At 45.4% G+C, this 18629-nt stretch overlaps 1 protein-coding gene across 1 annotated transcript in view; it reads right to left on the bottom strand.

Annotated features, from left to right (window-relative positions):
• The window catches only part of LOC123378640 (collagen alpha-1(XXVIII) chain-like), a 69824-nt gene that overhangs the window by 7089 nt on the left and 44106 nt on the right, over positions 1-18629 (bottom strand). The window contains exons 19-27 of the mRNA XM_045032696.1: positions 13263-13331; positions 11445-11516; positions 9423-9491; positions 9234-9302; positions 7105-7173; positions 5765-5833; positions 3775-3843; positions 1914-1982; positions 882-950 (exon numbers count right to left, since the gene is read on the bottom strand). Of these exons, the coding sequence (XP_044888631.1) occupies positions 882-950; positions 1914-1982; positions 3775-3843; positions 5765-5833; positions 7105-7173; positions 9234-9302; positions 9423-9491; positions 11445-11516; positions 13263-13331 (624 nt within the window). The remainder of the gene's footprint in view (positions 1-881; positions 951-1913; positions 1983-3774; positions 3844-5764; positions 5834-7104; positions 7174-9233; positions 9303-9422; positions 9492-11444; positions 11517-13262; positions 13332-18629) is intronic.

Here is an 18629-nt window from a genome sequence, read left to right as displayed (position 1 = left end):
CTTGGAATGATGCATTAGTTAGACAATAGCTGTAAGTCACATCTTTCAATTAAACTTTTCATTTTATATCTAGCTGTCATTGTTGAAACCTTGTGCAGCTGGTGGAAAGGACTAAAAACTATTCTACCAAAGTTCTGTTCCTTTTTATTGTAAAAAGTTCTACGTGTCAAATATATTTCAAAATATATTTAAATTGTAATATTGTGAAAGGTACTTTATAAAATATTAAACTGAAGTCCTGATCCTGTGCAGGGCTGGATGTTCCCAAATACCACTGACCTTAAAAGGAGTCACTGAGCACTTTACAATGAGGTGTTCAACACCTTGCAGGATCAAGCCCAGTGTTAGTTACAACAGTACCTTTAAATTGTACTAAACTCAGGTAAAGCTTTTCATTGCTTTCTTGCACTCTGACTTGTGTAAGATGTAATCAAATTAATATCTGTGGGGGAAGAAAATACTGGAGTTGAAATGCTGGCTTTCTACAGTGAATTTCTCATTGGCTCACTTTTTAAGAAGTGTGCATGATGATGAAAAGAAGACATACTATATCAGACAGAGTAGAAGCTCTAAGGAGCAGGCTCCACTGAGCTAGATGGCAAATGGAACAATCTGCTGCCACATTAGTAAAAACTTAATTTAAAAAGTTCTGCATACCACTGCACCTAATCAGACTATAGTATGGCAAGATAAAATATGACATCTGTTTACTGATTTCCTCATTTCTAACTATATTCTCTATTACATAATTGCCCTACAAATTCTCATCCCCTAGTCTCTTTCCACAGAATATAAGTAACTCCACTCGGAGTTGACTCCAGTATGTTGACTTCAAGGGGAGAACTATGCACCAGACATTATCTTTCATTTATATACTGTACCTTTGGGCCAAGTAGTCCTTCCCCAGGAGACCCTCGAGGTCCTGGCATTCCTTGAATTCCTTGCTCACCCTAATGATGTTTCAGTCAGAAATGTTAACACTTGATGACCATTCATCATATATTAATGTTAAATATTAACAGCAAAATTGTTTGAAGCTATATTTTAATGAATATACTGAACGATATCACAGGTCGTGTAGATATCTTAATGCAGATATATTTTGGCATATGCTTTCCTTGCTTCCCATCAAGAATATTTTTGAGCTTCCTCAAAAGGGAAGGGCCAGCTTGTGAATCCCTTATTCGCCCTGCTGAGCACCTATTTGTGTAAATAGACAAAGTGAATGGGACTTCTCACAGGAACAAGTTTTCACCAGCGTGAATAAGGGCTGCACAGCCCTTCTTACATATGACTCCTTCTTAATATTTTTTTTAAAAATTGGCTTTTTCTGTTCTCATCTTCTCTTGGTCTCTCCCCCTCATTCCTCTCTCCCATCCCTTTGGTCTGAATCATCACTCTCCACTTACGCATCCTTTCATAGTGTAAAAGTACCAATTATAGGAGAAGAGGATCATGACATCTAGACTCAGTGTTGCGCCTTTGCCTTCCCAACTGACAGTTAATAGAACTATTCCAAGCTTGGCACAAGTGTGCAACACACAGATTGACGGAAAAGGAACAGGGAAAGGTGGACTTGTTTTTTGGTGCCCACTTGCAAGGCTAACTATATCTGAGACTAGTTGAGACTCTGTCCTGGAGGCTCCTGGGCTACCCCCCCTTTGGCCTTGCTGTTAATCTAGCAGTGAGGAAGAGGACAGTCACTGTTGATGCTCATGTTACTCTTTTCAGTCTCCATCTTCAGCCCCTTAGCCAACCAGGGTATTTAAAAAAAAACCCAAAAATGAACAGGAAACAAAAAAACACCCCCACACAATGAAAACAGGCAATCTGTTTCTCAATTCCTTTATATTGTGATGGTCAGGTTCTCCCCTGAGCTATGTATGAGTACTGAAGTCAATGAGTCTTTATACCTTAGATCCCTGAATACCTTCACCTGGAGGTCCCAGGGGGCCTGGGGACCCTTGCCGTCCTACATTTCCCTAAATGGAGAAAAACACACACATGTTAAATACAGTATCTAATAAAACACACATGACAAATTCTTATACCATCACACAATTTCATGTTACTCAATAATGTGTGATGTCCTCCTAGGATGGGTGGGCAAATTACAGCTTGGGGGCCACATCCGGCCCTTCAGTCATTTTAATCTGGCCCTCGAGCATCAGCCGGGAAGCGGGGTCAGGGGCTTGCCCCACTCTGTGCATGCTGTGACTCCATGCAGCTCCTGGAAGCAGCGGCATGTCCCCACTCTGGCTCAGCGCAGCCAGGGGGCTTCACATGCTGCCCCTGTTCCAAGTGCTGCCTTCACAGCTCCCATTGGCAGGGAACCACGACCAATGGGAGCTGCAGGGGCGATGCCGGTGGATGGGACAGCGTGCAGAGCCACCTGGCCATGCCTCTGCTTAGGATTCAGAGTGGGGACATACCGCTGCTTCCGGGAGCTGCTTGAGGTAAGCGCCATCTGGAGCCTGCACCCCTGACCCCTCCTGTGCCCCAACCCCGTGCCCTAGCCCTGATCCCCCTCATGCCCTCTGAACCCCTCAATCCCAGCCCGGAGCACCCTCCTGCACCCCAACCCCTCATCCCCAGCCCTATCCCAGAGCCCAGACCCCCAGCTAGAGCCTACACCCCCCCAACTCCCTGCCCCAGTCCAGAGCCCCCTCCTGCACCCTGAACTCCTAATTTCTGATCCCATTCCAGAGTCCGCAACCCCAGCCAGTGCCCCCATCTCCTCCCACACCCCAATCTCCAATTTTGTGAGCATTCATGGCACACCACACAATTTCCATACCCAGATGTGGCCATCGGGCCAAAAATTTGCCCACCCCTGTCCTAGAAGTACCATGGCAACGATTCATCAGAGAGACAATAAGGAGATATTTGTTTTTCAAATTTTATCAGATAACTAATGGTTGTAATATGGTTCAGCTTTCAGAGAAGTCACTAAGGACTGACTAGGCACTGATAGTGAATCACTCCCACCTTTAGAGGTGAACCCTCCAGTGAAAGGATACGGCACGTTGGTGGAGCAGTGGGGAGAAGACTCCCCTGTGGATAAAGAACTAGAATTTCCAACATAGCACTTTCCACCAGCACTAAATTCATTTTAAAACACCTCAAGACACATGCACTAATTATATGGCAAAACAAATAAATGGTACTTTGTTGCCTATTTATAAACGTTTCATTTTTAATGGAATTCTAAAGAAAATTATGGATTTTCTGTGTTATTCACATGAAGATAACGGCAACCAACACATTTTAACATTCATGAACTTTACAGATCTCAGTCACTAAATTAACAAATTTCTTTTTTTCTTTGCATAGTAAGAGACAAAATAGCACTTGGCTTGGGTGAGTCAATTATCTACTTTATCTCTGTTTTCCCATCTGCAAAATGGGGACACTGACTTCCCCTTCTATCTTATTCATTGGACCAGTTGTTTCTAGAGTAGCAAGAAGACAGAAAATACTGCAGTGTGTGTGTATGTACAAATATATATTATATTTGTATATTAAACATTGGGGGGAGGGATAGCTCAGTGGTTTGAGCATTGGCCTGCTAAACCCAGGGTTGTGAGTTCAATCCTTGAGGGGGCCACTTAGGAATCTGTGGCAAAAATTGGTCCTGCTAGTGAAGGCAGGGGGCTGGACTCAATGACCTTTCAAGGTCCCTTCCAGTTCTAGGAGATTGGTATATCTCCAATTATTACCTTTTTTAAAAGAAAATTGTTGATGAAGTGAGACAAAACTGTTTAATTGACTTACTTTTGGTCCTGGAAGGCCTTCTCCTGGTGGACCTGGGAGACCAACTAGTCCTCTAACACCTGGATCACCCTGAAAATTGATACTTGTAAAAAACACCTACTGAATTCAGGCATGGCTTCATGGGTTTATGGGTTCAATTGCACGCACAGAAATCATGAAACCAAGGGTGCAAAAACACTGACTGTTTTATATACTTCATTAATAGGTATTTATATTGAAACATCATGAAGGAGTATCATTTTGACTGGACCCTAGGCAAACATATACTTCTTCCGCCAGTGCCGGGGGAGACATGGGGGTGGGGAGCCTAGGGGGTTTGGAGAGTGAACCCACCCTGCACTCATCTCACAGCGATGTTTTCTGTCCTACAGGACTGGGCCTGGCTGCCCACTGTCATCATTGCGATCTGGTGCCACTCAGGTTTGGTAGTTGCCCGAGCGACCCTTTGTGCCAGATCACAATGCCCAGAGTGAGGTGTTGGGCCCATCCTGAGGGGCAGAAGACACTAGCCTATGCTTTTGGGCTCCCCACCAAATGTATAGTATAGTTTAGTATAGTGCACCCATTGAATTGGGAAGCTACATCTGTTCCTGAGTGACTACCAGAGTTTCACTTGTTTTTATTATTTTTATGCTCAGTGGGAGACAAAAGGAAATAGGCGAATTGAGTTAAACACCAAAGCACATGTCTGAACAAGTCTAATTAAAGAGCAGGGCAGGGTGGGTCAAAGAAAATGTATTAAACTAGCAATGAGCACTGGCATGTTGTCCATTTTGATTGAAGAACAAAAGACTAGCTCCTCTTAGCTGGTGCAAATGGCCTTTGCCATAACATCACTATAATTTCAGTACTCTTATTATATAGTTACCAAGGGTTTGAGCCAGCTGCCACTGAGCCAATGAGAGTCACTCCTTTGACTCTAAAGGGAATTGAATTGGACTGCATGTTATTTAGTTACTGTCTGGTGTTACTCTTTACCCCTCGGGTGCCTAGGACAGCCAGGATTCTGGTCATGTTAGGAGGGAGTTTTATGTCAAGATACATAAAATGTGATAAAACTGTAGAAATCCCATCAAAGTACTTGTATAATTCAAATCAGCTTGCCCACTCCTTTTTATTTATATTAACAACTGTCAGTATATCTAGGTGACCATCATAGGAAAGGGAAGTGATATCCCATTATGCTCTGTATACTCAACTAGTCATTGGAAAGACCTATACAGGCAAAAAGTTGATTTTTATCACCTAATTGGCATCAAATTCTGACAGGGATAACTGAGTTCTGAAGCAAAGTTTGACCGAAAGAATGAAACACAGCACATAATAAACTATACCAGGTGCACCATTAAAGGGCAATTACATTTATGGTGATATTGCACCTTATTTAAAGCATATATAAGTGCTACACATATTTGTTAATTATAGACCTGATCAGGCTCCTATTGGAATCAATGGGAGTTTTGCCATTGATTTCAACTGGAACAGAATCTGGGCTCTCCCTAAATTTTGTAGATTCCTTTGAGCTACTTCCATTTTTGTACATAGTCCATAGCCGTTCATTACCCTTCGATAGTGTGACCATGGAATATTCATTAGTAGTTACTAGTATCTCTCAGGGAAATCACATGAGATTTTCATTAGGCAAATTATTATTTCTATTCTAAACAGGTTGTAAGTGTCCTCTTAAGAGAAAACAAAAAGTCATTAGGTCATGACTGCATTGAATATTGAGTGTGTTTGGTCTCTGATATATATCTGATAACCAATATGTTTTTGAAAAAATAGAGGATTATATGCAATAATATATGAAAAAAGCACATCTTCTCTCCATGCGCTAGAAGTCTCTGTAAGGGATAATATTTTAGATACTAATGAATAAACCAAATCTGGATTAAACAGACCTGACTGTACTTTGAATATAACCCATCTGAAAGAAATAATATTTATGTAAATGAGAATTTGCTTTATACTTGAGTTTAATGGCCTGTACCTTAGGTCCTGGTAATCCAAATCCTTCGGGGCCTTGTTCACCAGGAGCTCCTGGAAGACCTGGAAGTCCCTAATATGGAAGGCACACACAGACAGACTATTAATCTAACCTGAGGCTACATCAACTGGATATACAAAATACTGGCAAACTAATATGTCTCATAACTAGAAATGATGGGTTGTGTTTTCATGGGACACTCTTTCTTTGTAAATAACACATTCAATTCTACCTTCAGGAAAGCATGCACTGAAGTCCATGGGAACTGTATGCATGTTGGGAGATACAGGATTCTCTGATACCATGAGCCAGATGCAAGGAATCCCAGCATCAGATTTCATACATGCATCATAAAACATGACAATTTGTATTTTCACATTTACTAACTTCACTTGATAACATTTTGACACTTATCAACTTCTTCAGTTCTGAAATATTAGAAATATTAGAGAATTTAATGTAGATCAGTGCTGATTCATCATCATTAGACACTTTGGGCTCTATTCACAATAAATGTTCACTATGCTCTGGAATGTTGGCACATCAGTCATGTAACTGACAGTTCCTGCAGTGTGTGTTGCTGCACGTTACAGGTATGCAAGCGGTTAAGGGTCAGACTGTGCCTGGCTCATGAATAAGCAAAGGAGGGTGTGGATACAAGGAGTCTCTTCTCTTTGAATCCTCTTCACAGGGGCTGGGGAGGATTTGTCAGCCCTAGCCTGAGAAAGGGGGCTGAGAGGGGTGAGAAGGAGGAGGGGCCATTTCGTTGTCTCCTTTCCACCACACAGGTCAGAAAAAATGGCCAACAGCAGAGGAACGTGCACACTACTTGCTCTTTGAGGGTGGTGTGGTGCCTACTTCTTCTAGAAGTTCCCTGAGGCATGATGCCTCCCAGAGCTCCCAGTGGTGTACTGCAGCAGTGCAAGCACTAATTTTCAGAACTGTGCCCTAATGCCACAGTTAGCTCTAAAAAGTTTCCTTGGCTGACTGCCTAAATGGTCTATCAGCTATGTCAAAAGGGAAGAACCAGCCCTGCATTAGGATATTAAGGATATTGCTTGAAACATCAGTGATGGCATTAGAAATTTCCCACTTGTAATCTCTTGAAGATTGTAATCAAAATGAATGAGAGGCTTTGCTCCTTGGAAGGAGTTAGAATCTCGTGCTTCCCAGAGGGAAAATTTCCCTTTCACTCCCAACACTATGATGAGCCTCTATGGCAGATGAGCCTAGGAGACCCATAAACTTCCTGCAGCCCAACATCCATGGAGGCTAATTTTCTATCTATTAATATCTATTCATAACTGGCATGTTTGTCTACTTGTCAAAAATTGTCTACTTACAGGTGGTCCTGGATAACCATCTCCCTTTGGCCCAAATGGTCCAGGTGGTCCTGGATGACCACGGTCACCCTGATAATAGCAGAAAAATAATTCAAGTGCATGCCTGTACAGTAGCTGTCAGGTAGGTTTACATAAAAATAAAACTCCTCTGCAGGATTTGGCAAACAAATACTGTAAATGGCTTTATTTTATTTGTATATTTCAGTTTATCAATGGCTGATGATTTAATAGTGGGCTAAAGGGGACTGAAAGGCTCTGAGGATTTACAGGGCCTTTCATTTCTAAGATGCCAGTTCAAATCTTGTCCAAAGGCTCTGTAATTACCATATATTGTTACAATTTGGTGGCCTATATATAATGAGTTGATGGCCTCAGTCCAATTCCCAATGCTCACATCTCAAATACCACCACTCCAGGCCCTGTAGGAGTTGAGGGCATTCAGCAATTTCCATGATTGGGCTCAGAATTGGCACCATGTTGACCGTGTCAGCAGAGAGGCACAGAGACTGAATTACCGTCTAACAGCATGGGATAGTACCTGCAGCTGAGGCTGCCAAACTGCAGCAGAGCAGTGGGAGGAAGTTAGCACCGCCACTGCATATGTTGTACCTGTTCTGTGGATAAAATGGAGGATTTAAAGGGAAACCATCAACTTGAAATCCAGTGAGTTTAGAAAAATGTTTTAAAAGTACTTTCAGGCATTACTTCTGCCCCTGAGTTCCTTGTTAGTTTGCGTGGTTTCAAAATCTCATTTTCTTATATTTTAAAATGTTTTTCACTCTCCTGTTACTGTGTGAAAGACTAACACAGACAATAGATGTCTTTGACTGACTGTACACAGGCACAAAGTAAACAAAAACTGAAAAAACAGGAATAAGAATAACACCCAACTTCATGGGTCCTTGACATCAAATGTAAACAGTACCACTGCTCAGGTTTCTGGATATCTAGCCAAAATAGCACCTGAATGAAGAGCAGCTGACTAAAGATGAAGCTAGGCAAGACTGAGGGGATGTGCGAAGAGGGAATGTGTGTAATAATTTGCCTCTCCTATATCATCTCACACTTTCAAGGGCATCTGCTCTGTGGTCCTTTTGGTAACTATTGGACTCTGACCTAGCCATGCTGGTGATCCTATTGCAACTCATACTTAGGAATGAAGCCACCTCCTGAAAAAACTGCAACAGGGAGAAAATGCATCAGCCTATGTGCATGGCACATAAGTTTTTGTCATCACCAAGGTGCTGTGCTGTCTGCGCTTGCTTCCCAATGAACACAGAAAGCTCAAGCTCTCCATGCAATTGACTCTAGCTAGCTGAGAGGTTGTCTCTCCCTCTGTGGTCATGGCCTCTCACAACAGCTATGGAACAATTAAATTGTCCATCAACATGCAGAGGCTTGTAAGTGCCAAAGACAAAACTTTCACAGCAGGTCCTAGATTATGGAACTCACACTCTCTCTTGAGAAGAATGGGGACAGACTTAATCATTTTCAGAACTCATAACAAAACTGTTTTTTAAACTTAGCTCTCCCTTGATTAGTTACTCACATTCATAACACAACACAGCCACCCATGCATACACGCAGAAAAACAAACACACACACACACACACACATAATATCCTTGAAACTACTTAAGCCATTTCTCATACTGGTGGTAAGGAAAAAAATGGCAGACTGTCTTATTTTAAACTATTTTAAAATACTTGGTAGTTTCTCAGAGTACAGTAATGGGGACCATACAGAGAGATAGAAACAAATGAATAATAAGAGTTAAACTTATTTTGTTTGACTTTCTTTTTTTTACTAACATTTAATTAAATGTATGCAGGCAGCCTAACCCAAATATCTTGAATAAGCTCCGCTGTGTCTTGGAGGAATATAAACATTCAATAATTGAGATTTTGGTTTCAAGTTTTCAAATGGTTATTTACAAAATGATGAGTAAAGATGGTTTTAAATATCTTTTTCTGGCCTTTCTTGAGGGATTCTGCAAATCTACTGCAGTCATCCACACTGACAGTTATAGGGCATTTGTTGTCCTATGTTACTGGCTCTTCTACTTACACGGTAAGGCCAACCTTGGGTTCTCTTATATTTTTACTTTAGTCTACCAGTTTGGCGGTTACCTTTGCGCCAGGAATCCCAACTCCTGGTTCTCCAACTGGGCCAGCAGGACCAGGTAACCCGATGTCACCCTATAATTAAGAAAATATATATCCTGGTTTAATTAGCTCACCATACTCTTCAATGCATGCTTAATATAGTCCATAAGTTGATGATCATAAACATTAGGCAGCTTGGCGTGCAGATGTTACCTTTGGTCCTGGAATAGCTCGACCAGGAAGGCCTGGCATTCCAAGACGTCCTGGCCCACCAGGTTCACCCTACAGCAAATGAAAAAAGTAGAATGGATTTTTACGAGAGGTGGGCCCAAGCAGTTTCTGGGTAGCAACATTTCTTGAAGGATGTTTTAATGTTCTATTAAACAATTGCAAGTGATCATGGACAAGGTCTAACTAGTGCAATTATACTGGTTACCAGCATATTACTGATTCCTCAGTGGAAAATGAGATTCTTCTTTTTTCTAGTTCATTGTAGAATATTTAAGGTTAGAAGATCCTTATACTAATGCACTACAGGCTCAGTCCAAAGTACATTGGAGTCAATAGGAAGACTAAACTGAACACTAAGAAATTCAGCCACTTTTCTTGTCTTAAAATACAAGATTTCCATCTCAAAATACACGTGACATATTTCTTAAATGTTCTTTTCTCTATATTTTACCCCTTTTCAATTTTTCCTCCTCTCGTGTGTTTGTGAACATCAGAAGAGGTCACAGAAAGCTGGAAGAAAGACATGAAATTGCTATAGATGATAGGCTTGATTCTCCTTTCATTCTCACTGGGGTAAATCAGAAGTAACTTAAAGTCAATGAAGTTACATTAATGTGAAACCAGTGTAAATAAGAGGAAAATCAAGCCCTGTCAGTTCCATATGTATCTATTGAGACTAAGACATCTCCATGACTGTATTATCCAAGTACTTCCCAAACATTTAAACACAGAAATAACAATAGTATTCCTCTTCTTTCCCAGACTGTAGAAAAAATAGTGGGATTAGTTTAAAGGGTTTTTTTAATGTTCGTTTGTGTATATGTGAGTGGGTATGTTATGTTCCCATATGTAAAGAACTTACTGAGCAAATCCTTAGTTGAAGAAATGAGTTTTGTATTAAGTACTGAGAGTATTTCCTTTTGTGGTCATTCATATCTCTTGCAGGAGAGAGCTCATAGCATTGCAGTTATTTTTGGTGCATAGGACAAGCCAGATCAGGGGTACCAGAAGGACTGCAGAAGTGTGTGGAGGGGGAGAAGCAATCAAAATGGTCAAAATTTGAGAGGCGTTGCAACCCCATGTGCCAGTTGCTATGCCACTCACTCAAATTTGGCCTGGCCACCCTTCCATCATGATTAAGGCTGGGAGTCTTTCACAGAAGTCACGGATTCTATGACTTCCCAGGACCTCCGTGACTTCCGCTGCTGCAGTAGCTGATGCGACTGACCTGAGGGTGGCCCAAGCAGCTGGGGTGGCCCTGGGGCCAGCTGCACCAGCCACTGCTTGGGCAGTCCTATGCAGCTGGTCCTGGGCGCTGCCCCAGAGCAGTGGTCTGGGAGCAGTAGTGGCGGTGGGGCCCATGGGCCACCCCCCGCCCGAAGCAGCAGTGGCAGGGTCATTGGCCATCTCCCCACCTAGGAGCAGTGGCGGGACCCCAGGCCACCCCACACATACACAGGAGCAGCAGTGACCACCAGAGTACCCTCCTCTCCAACCCCCCAGAGCAGCGGTGTCTGCTGGAGCGCCCACCCTCCACCAGAACCTAAGATTTAGTTAGGGGTATTTTTAATGACTTTTTGTTTATTACCCATAACCTGTTCATGACTTTTACTAAAAAATACCCGTGACCTAATTGCAGCCTTAGTCATGATTTGGGTCAACGTTGAGAGAGTGTATGACATTGCAGCCTGATGCACGGGGTCTCAAGTATCCCACTCAGATTTGGCCTGACTGCTTTTCTGTCATGCCAGCAGGGAAGAGGATCTGCCATTACACCACCCTGCTTCAGTCAGGGCCAAGGAAAGGGCTTGGGCTTTCTGCTCCTCCCCCCTCCAGTTGAGCCTGACTGAATTCAGGATCTCAAAATTGGGGGGGGGGAAATGGATTCTCCTGTTTTCCCCCCACTTTTTAATGGCCTTTTCACCTCACCATTTCCACCATTGATGAGCTATATCTTTGACTTGAGACCTCAGTTATAAAGGTACAGTAGAAAACTAAGAGTACTTTAGCACCGGCAGGTCCAGGTACTCCTGTTGGTCCCGATAATCCACGTACACCTCTCTGACCTTGATCACCCTACACAAATGAAGAAACATTATTCTACATTTTATCAATATGGTTAGCAAAAAGTCATTTGAAATCTCTTGTAAAACTCAGTCAGACCAGGGCCACACAGGTCTTTTTGGGCTCCAGGGCAAAATCTGAAACTGAGCTCCCCCCCCAGCTTCCAAAAATAACTACCACTGAAGGGAAGTGGAGGGAGGAGTTGGAGAGCAAGCCTGCCCTGCACTCACCTCACAGGTGTGGGTCCTGTCCCACAGGGCTGGGCCAGCCTCCCTGCTCGAGGTGCTATGGCCAGACATGCAGGGTTGCAGCACCACTCAATTTGGCCCAGCCTCCCCTCCATCATGACAGAGGGGTTGCTGGGCTAAATTTCAGTTTGTCATTGCGACCTCACACAACAGGTTGCAATGCCACTCACTCAGATTTGCCTGGCTGTCCCTCTGTCATGATGGAGGGGTTGCTGGGCCAAACCTGAGTGGTGCTATCACCCCATATGCTGGGTCACAACACCACTTGGTTTGAGGCCCCTCTCAAAAGTGGGGCCCAGGGCAAACTACCTGTTTTGCTCCTGCTGCCCTAGAGGGCCATGAACTCAACAGGGGCCTTATTCTATAGCTGCTGCACATGAGAAATTTCCATTAACTTCAATGGGAAGTCAATTAATTCAACTTCAATTGAAGTCAATGGGCCGAATTCGCCTCTAATTACATCTGTGTAAATCAGGCGTAGGTTCTTGAATGTCAATGGTTCTACACTGGTATAAAACCATTGTGAAGATAATCTGACCCAAAAGGAGTTGTTTGCTTGCATCAGCAAAGTCAAGTCTAGTGAGTGGAATCAAATAATAGAGAAATCATTTACACAAAATAATTTTAATAAATAACTGGAGACCCAATTTTTAAAGGTAAATACACTATACATCTTTTTGTCTGTCAAGAAAAATCAACAAGCCAAAACACTCACCCTGATTAATCTATTTGTATACTTCTAGACAGAAAAATGCTAAGATCAAGTGTAGGTTGTAAAGGGATAACTATTAACACATTATTAGAACACAGTTATAACAAAAATACACATGAGATAATGGTTCAGAAAACCTAAACATTTGAAATTCTGGAAACACTCAGTTAGGGTTCCAGCCCCAGCTATAATTGTCTCTTTACCCTGTAGGATCTCACCTAAATATATTTCCTAGAGAGGAAAACTTTTGAACTCATTTTAGATACTGTAATCGCTATACTTGACTTTCCCTTAGCTCTTAAATTTTATTGTTATGGTGACCCTCAATCTTTGTAAAGAGGATTGGATGTGGCTTCATCCAGACACTGTCAACACCATTTTTTTCAGGTGTCTAGAGGGATTGCTAAAGAATGATCAGAGGTGTTTCATACAAACATCTATTTGCTACTCATCGGAGTAAGAATTACTCAATCTGAGTAAGGGCTCACATATCTGAGGATCTGCAGGATTGGAGCCTGTAGCAGTGTGTTGTATTGCTACTGGATTGTTGGGCTGCCCAGCTCCACAATGAAAACTAGCTTTTAATTGTATTTTATCAGTTTCATTACATTTTTTAAATTGAGATAAGACTGAAACGAACTCTGCAGTCAGCCTGTTTCACAATATCATTCATAAAATCACATAGTGCACTTTTTCTTCACTGGATTTATTTATACTCCACCAAATGGGGAAAACTGTGACAAATCTATTCCCTGAGCATTGCTTTTGCTAACTTCAATTTTCACAAGGAATTCTTACCTTCTCACCCTGTATTCCAATCCCTGGGGCACCTTCGGGACCTCGAAGGCCAGGTACTCCTGGCTCCCCCTGTAATGAAAAAAACAAATCAGCACTTGAATTTAGTTGTATTTTTAATTAGTTTTATTATTAAGTTGTAAGGCTGGAAACAGAAGTCCTCTGTTCAGTCATAGAAACTATATACCCAGGTAGCAGGTCCTGCAGTGCTTACTCAGAGTAAGAGATACCTCAGAAGAGTTTGTATATACATTTGTTATAAGATAAAGTCTGAATTAGTTTGAATAAACTGCAGCTCAGAAGGAGAAGGAGTGGAATCCTGGCCCCTTTAAAGTCAATGACAAAACTCCCATTGACTTCAATAGGGCCTCGGGTTTTCAGACAGCCTCATTTATGAACTCTTGCAGGGATGTACAAGGTGCCACGTTTCTGGCGATAAATGATGTCATGCTCAGTACATTATTTTTAAACAGGTAATGCAAACTTTATTATAATGTTTAGCCACTAGGTGGCCCCTTGCATAACATACTTTACCTGAGCTGTTAATAGCTAGAGCAACAAGTGCAGAGGTGGGCAAACTTCGGCCCGCGGGCCACATCCAGCCCGTGGGACCCTCCTGCCTAGCCCTGAGCTACTTGCCCGGGAGGCTAGTCCCCGGCCCCTCCCCCACAGCCTCAGTTCGCTGCGCTGCTGGTGCAATGCTCTGGGCGGTGGGGCTCTTGCTCTGTGCTGCGCGGTGGCGTGACTGCCTGTCCTGGTGCTGTAGGCAGCGTGGCTGTAGCACCACCAGCCACTGGTGCTCCAGGCAGCGTGGTAAGGGGTCAAGGAGCAGAGGGGGCTGGATAGAGGGCAAGGGAGTTTGGGGTGGTGGTCACGGGGTGGGGGGTGTGGATAGGGGTTGGGGCACTCAGAGGGTGGGGAACATGGGGGTTGAATGTGGGCAGGTGTCCTGGGGGGCAATCAGGAAGGAGAGGGGGGTTGGATGGGACAGTCAGGGGCAGGGGTTCTGGGGGCGGTCAGGGAACAGAGAGGGATGGATGGGGCACGGGTCCCAGGGAGGCTGTCAGGAGACAGGGAACGGGGGGGGGGTTGGATGGGGCAGGAGTCCCGGGGGGGCCATCATGGGGCAAGAAGCGGGGTGGGGGGGTCGGATAAGGGGTGGGGGCCGGGCCATGTTTGATTGTTTGGGGCAGCACAACCTCCCCTAACTGGCCCTCCATACAATTTTGGAAACCCCATGTGGCCCTCAGGCCAAAAAGCTTGCCCGCCCCTGAACTAGTGCATTAAAGTGTCTTAGAGTATGTCAACACACTGAAAATGCTTCGGCGGCACTGCTGTTGCACTTCAGTGTAGACACTACCTATGGCGACCAGAGGGGTTTTCCCATTGGTGTAGGTAATCCACCTCCCCAAGAGGCAGTAGTGTTATCTACACTGGAGGTTAGGTTGGCATAGCTGTGTCTCTCAGGGGCATGACTATTTTTCCAGGTATGTAGAAATAATGTACTTGAAAGTCATAACGTGTCGCAGTATTATAGAGAAACTTAAGTGCACTTATTTGTCAAAGGAAACACTGACAAAGGAAACAGAATGAACTTATGACTGCCTGATGGACCTTCAGCCTGGAGCCAAGGTTCCCTTCAGTCATATATGTGCCTCTCTGAACCAGAACTTCAGGCTCTTCGCACCTATCTGCAAGAAAACCTACAGAAGAGGCTTATCCATCCATCCACATGTCTGGTGAGGGCCCCGATCTTCTTTGTTAAGAAGAAGGATGGCCCCTTGAGGCCCTGCATTGATTACTGGGCACTCAACAAGGTGACTATTCAGAACTGATATCCCTGCTCCCTGTCATACACAAACTCTTAGATTAACTGCACTGCACTCGAATTTTCACAAAACTAGACCTGAGCAGGGTCTATAACCTAGTGTGTGTGTGAGAGGGAGATGAGTGGAAGACGACTTTCCATGCAAACTATGGTCGCTTTGAGTATTTGGTCATGCTGTTCAGTCTATGCCATACCCCAGCGACCCTCCAGCATCTTCGTGGGCATGTCGGACTGATTCATTATTATTTACCTGGATGACATTCTTACTTTTTCTGAGAACCAGGCCTTCACTATAGGTGATAAAGTCTGCTTGTCTGCCCAAATTCTTAAATCAATGCATCAGCAAACCCGAATCTGGGGAAAACTTCCTGCTTAATCCCACTCCTCTCCGCACCACAGACCTTGGCCAATAACCATTCAGGGCCAAGAAGAATACTGGCCAGCTCCCTTGCTAACTTCGCTACTAGGAAAGTAATAGGTTCAGCTGCACTGCCCTAGAACTGCCTGATTAACCGCAGCGCCTGTTGGCTGCAGGATCAGCAGCCTGATTTATAAGCCCAACAGAAATGGCAAAGCACGGGCTGCTCAGCACAAATGCCCACAGATTTTCTGCCTTCTTCTGCTTGCCTCATTCCTAGCCCTGCTCCTGCCTTCCTCCAGCCTAGACCCTGCTCTGCACCTGGCCTTGTTCCAGTCCTGTCCTAGCCTGGCTCCTGCCTTCCATGACTCCAGATAACACAATTCTGACCCTCAGCTCTGCTTCTTGGCTCTGACTCTCTGGACCCTTGGCTCTGGCATGTCGGCTCTGACAACTAGGCCTGACTCCTAGGTATGACTGCCTACGACCTGGTCCCCTGACAACAGGTAACTCAAAAAATGGCTGAACATATTTCTGTGAAAGATTTCCCTCAAAATATACTTTTGGGCTGAGAATTTTTAACCCCTCCCTTCTCCCCCAAAATTAATTAATTAATTAATTTTTGAGAAAGAAAAAAGGCACTGTCATAAACATAAAGGGAAGGGTAACCACCTTTCTGTATACAGTACTATAAAATCCCTCCTGGCCAGAGGCACAAAATCCTTTTACCTGTAAAGGATTAAGAAGCTCAGGTAACCTAGCTGGCACTTGACCAAAAGGACCAATAACAGGACAAGATACTTTCAAATCTGGGGAGCGGGAAAAGACTTTGTTTTGTCTGTCTGTTCTGTGTGCTTGCCGGAGACAGATCAAGAAGGCAAGCAATCCAACTCAATTAGAATTAGTAAGTAATAATAAGGGAATGTGTTAGATTATTTTTATTTTGGCTTGTGATTTTCCTTGTCTAGAGGGAGGTTTTGTCTAGAGGGAGGTTTATCCCTGGATTTGTAACTTTAAAGTTTTGCCTAGAGGGGAGATCCTCTATGTTCTTGAGTCTTTTGTTATTCTGTAAAGCACTTACCATCCCGATTTTACAGAGGTAATTCTTTTACCTTTTCTTTAATTAAAATTCTTCTTTTAAGAACCTGATTGATTTTTCATCATTTTAGGATCCAAGGGTTTGGGTCTGTGTTCACCTGTACCAATCTGTGAGGATATTATTCTAAAGCCTCCCCAGGAAAGGAGGTGTAGGGATTTGGGGGATTATTCTCAAGACTGCCCAGGAAAAGGGGTGTAGGGGCTTGGGGGGACATTTGGGGAAGGTAGGGCTCCAAGTGGCCCTCCCTAAATGTTTGTTTAAATCACATGGTGGTGGCAGCGTTACTTAATCCAAGGTATATGAGAGAAATTGTGCCTTGGGGAGTTTTTAACCTAAGCTGGTAGAAATAAGCTTAGGGGGTCTTCATGCAGGTCCCCACATCTGTACCCTAAAGTTCAGAGTGGGGAGGGAACCCTGACAGGCACTGTCAAAGGTTTCTAGCTCACCCTCATGTATTCTTCTTCGAGTGATTGCTCCTATGCATTCCAGTCAGGTGTGCGCGCCGTGCGTGCACGGCTCTTCGGAACATTTTTACCCTAGCAACTCCGGCGGGCTGGCTGGGCGCCCCCTGGAGTGGCGCCGCTATGGCGCTGGATATATACCCCAGCCGGCCCGTCCGCTCCTCAGTTCCTTCTTACCGCCCGTGACGGCCAGTTGGAACAGTGGAGTGCTCTCTGTCCTCCACAGCCCTAGTGTTTCTCTACCTTTGTATGTATATAGTTGTTAAGTACTTAGTTGTTAGATAGTTGAATAAGTTAGTTAGTTATAGTTTAGGATAAGGGAATAAGGGGGGTTTACCCCTCTTCTTCCGCAACCGGTGCGGGCTCATGCCCAAGGCACCGGGGTTTAAGCCCTGTGCGACTTGCCAGCGGCACATGCCGGTCAGGGATCCGCACGACTCCTGCCTGCGCTGCCTCGGGGAGACTCACCGTCCAGATATGTGCCCTATCTGCACGGCTTTTAAACCTCGAACGAGAAAGGAGCGGGATAGTCGTTTGAAGCAACTCCTCATGGAGGCAACGCTCCAGCCCCCGGCACCGACCCCGCCGGCACCGAAGTCATCATCGGCGTGCAGCGCACCAGCGGCCCCAAGCCGATCCGGTACCGAGGCTCCTCGGCCTCCGCGAGCGGCACCGGCGACCCGGCACCGTTCCCTCTCTCCATCAAGAAAGCGCAAGCTGGCGAAGGTGACCTCGCAGCCGCAGCCTTCGGGACCAGTAGCCCAGCCATCACCGACGCCTCCGGTACCGGCTGTGGCGGTGCACAGACCGTGCACCGTACCGTTGACTCTGGCGCCGCAAGGGCCGTTGAGTCTGGTACCACCCTGCTCCCCGGTGCCGACCGCGGTCGAGCTACAGCTCCCGTCCACGCCCGAGACATTCTCGACGGCGAGAGAGCTCATAGAGCTCACAGAGGCACCGAGCCTCCGGCCCCCGGCACCGCCGGTGTGGGCTGTTAAGTCAGCGGGCAAGCCGGCTATGATGCGGCCCCCTTCCCCTGACGGACGGGATAGACGGCGCTCCAGGACTCTGTCTCGCTCCCGGTCCCGAAGACGGTCACCGTCGCGCCGCTCCAGGTCCCGGCACCGCTCTCCATCACAGTACCGTTCACCTTCTCGACGCCGGTCGCAGTCCCGGTACCGCTCAACATCGCGGTACCGGTCGCACTCCCGGAGACGCTCCCGCTCCCGATCACCGTCCCGTCAGCACCGCAGAAAGTCCGGGTCCCGGCACTGTGACTCCAAAAGCCACTCCCGGCACCGCCGGTCGAGATCCCGGTCGAGCTCCCGGCACCGGTCGAGCTCCTGGCACCGCGGCAGTCGATGGTCTCGCTCGCCATCTCGGTACCGCGACGACCGGCACCGACCCTCGGCACCGTCCGGGGACAGGCTGCCAGTTTCGACGGCGCAGTCCGTCAGCGCCTCCGCACCTCCGTGGCCATCCCGTCACTCATCGGTCGCTTCGCGGGCAGACAGCTATGGACATCTCCAGGCGGCCCCGCACGGACAAGTCCACGGGGCACAGCAGTGGGGTTTTTGGGTCCCCTGGGCCCAATACGAAGCTCAAGGGCTACCTTGCCCCCAGC

Source organism: Mauremys mutica, chromosome 10 (genome assembly GCF_020497125.1).
Source record: "Mauremys mutica isolate MM-2020 ecotype Southern chromosome 10, ASM2049712v1, whole genome shotgun sequence".
Taxonomy (NCBI): domain Eukaryota; kingdom Metazoa; phylum Chordata; order Testudines; family Geoemydidae; genus Mauremys; species Mauremys mutica.
The sequence above is the reverse complement of the archived record's forward strand: the minus strand, read 5'-3'. Positions and strand labels throughout refer to the sequence as shown.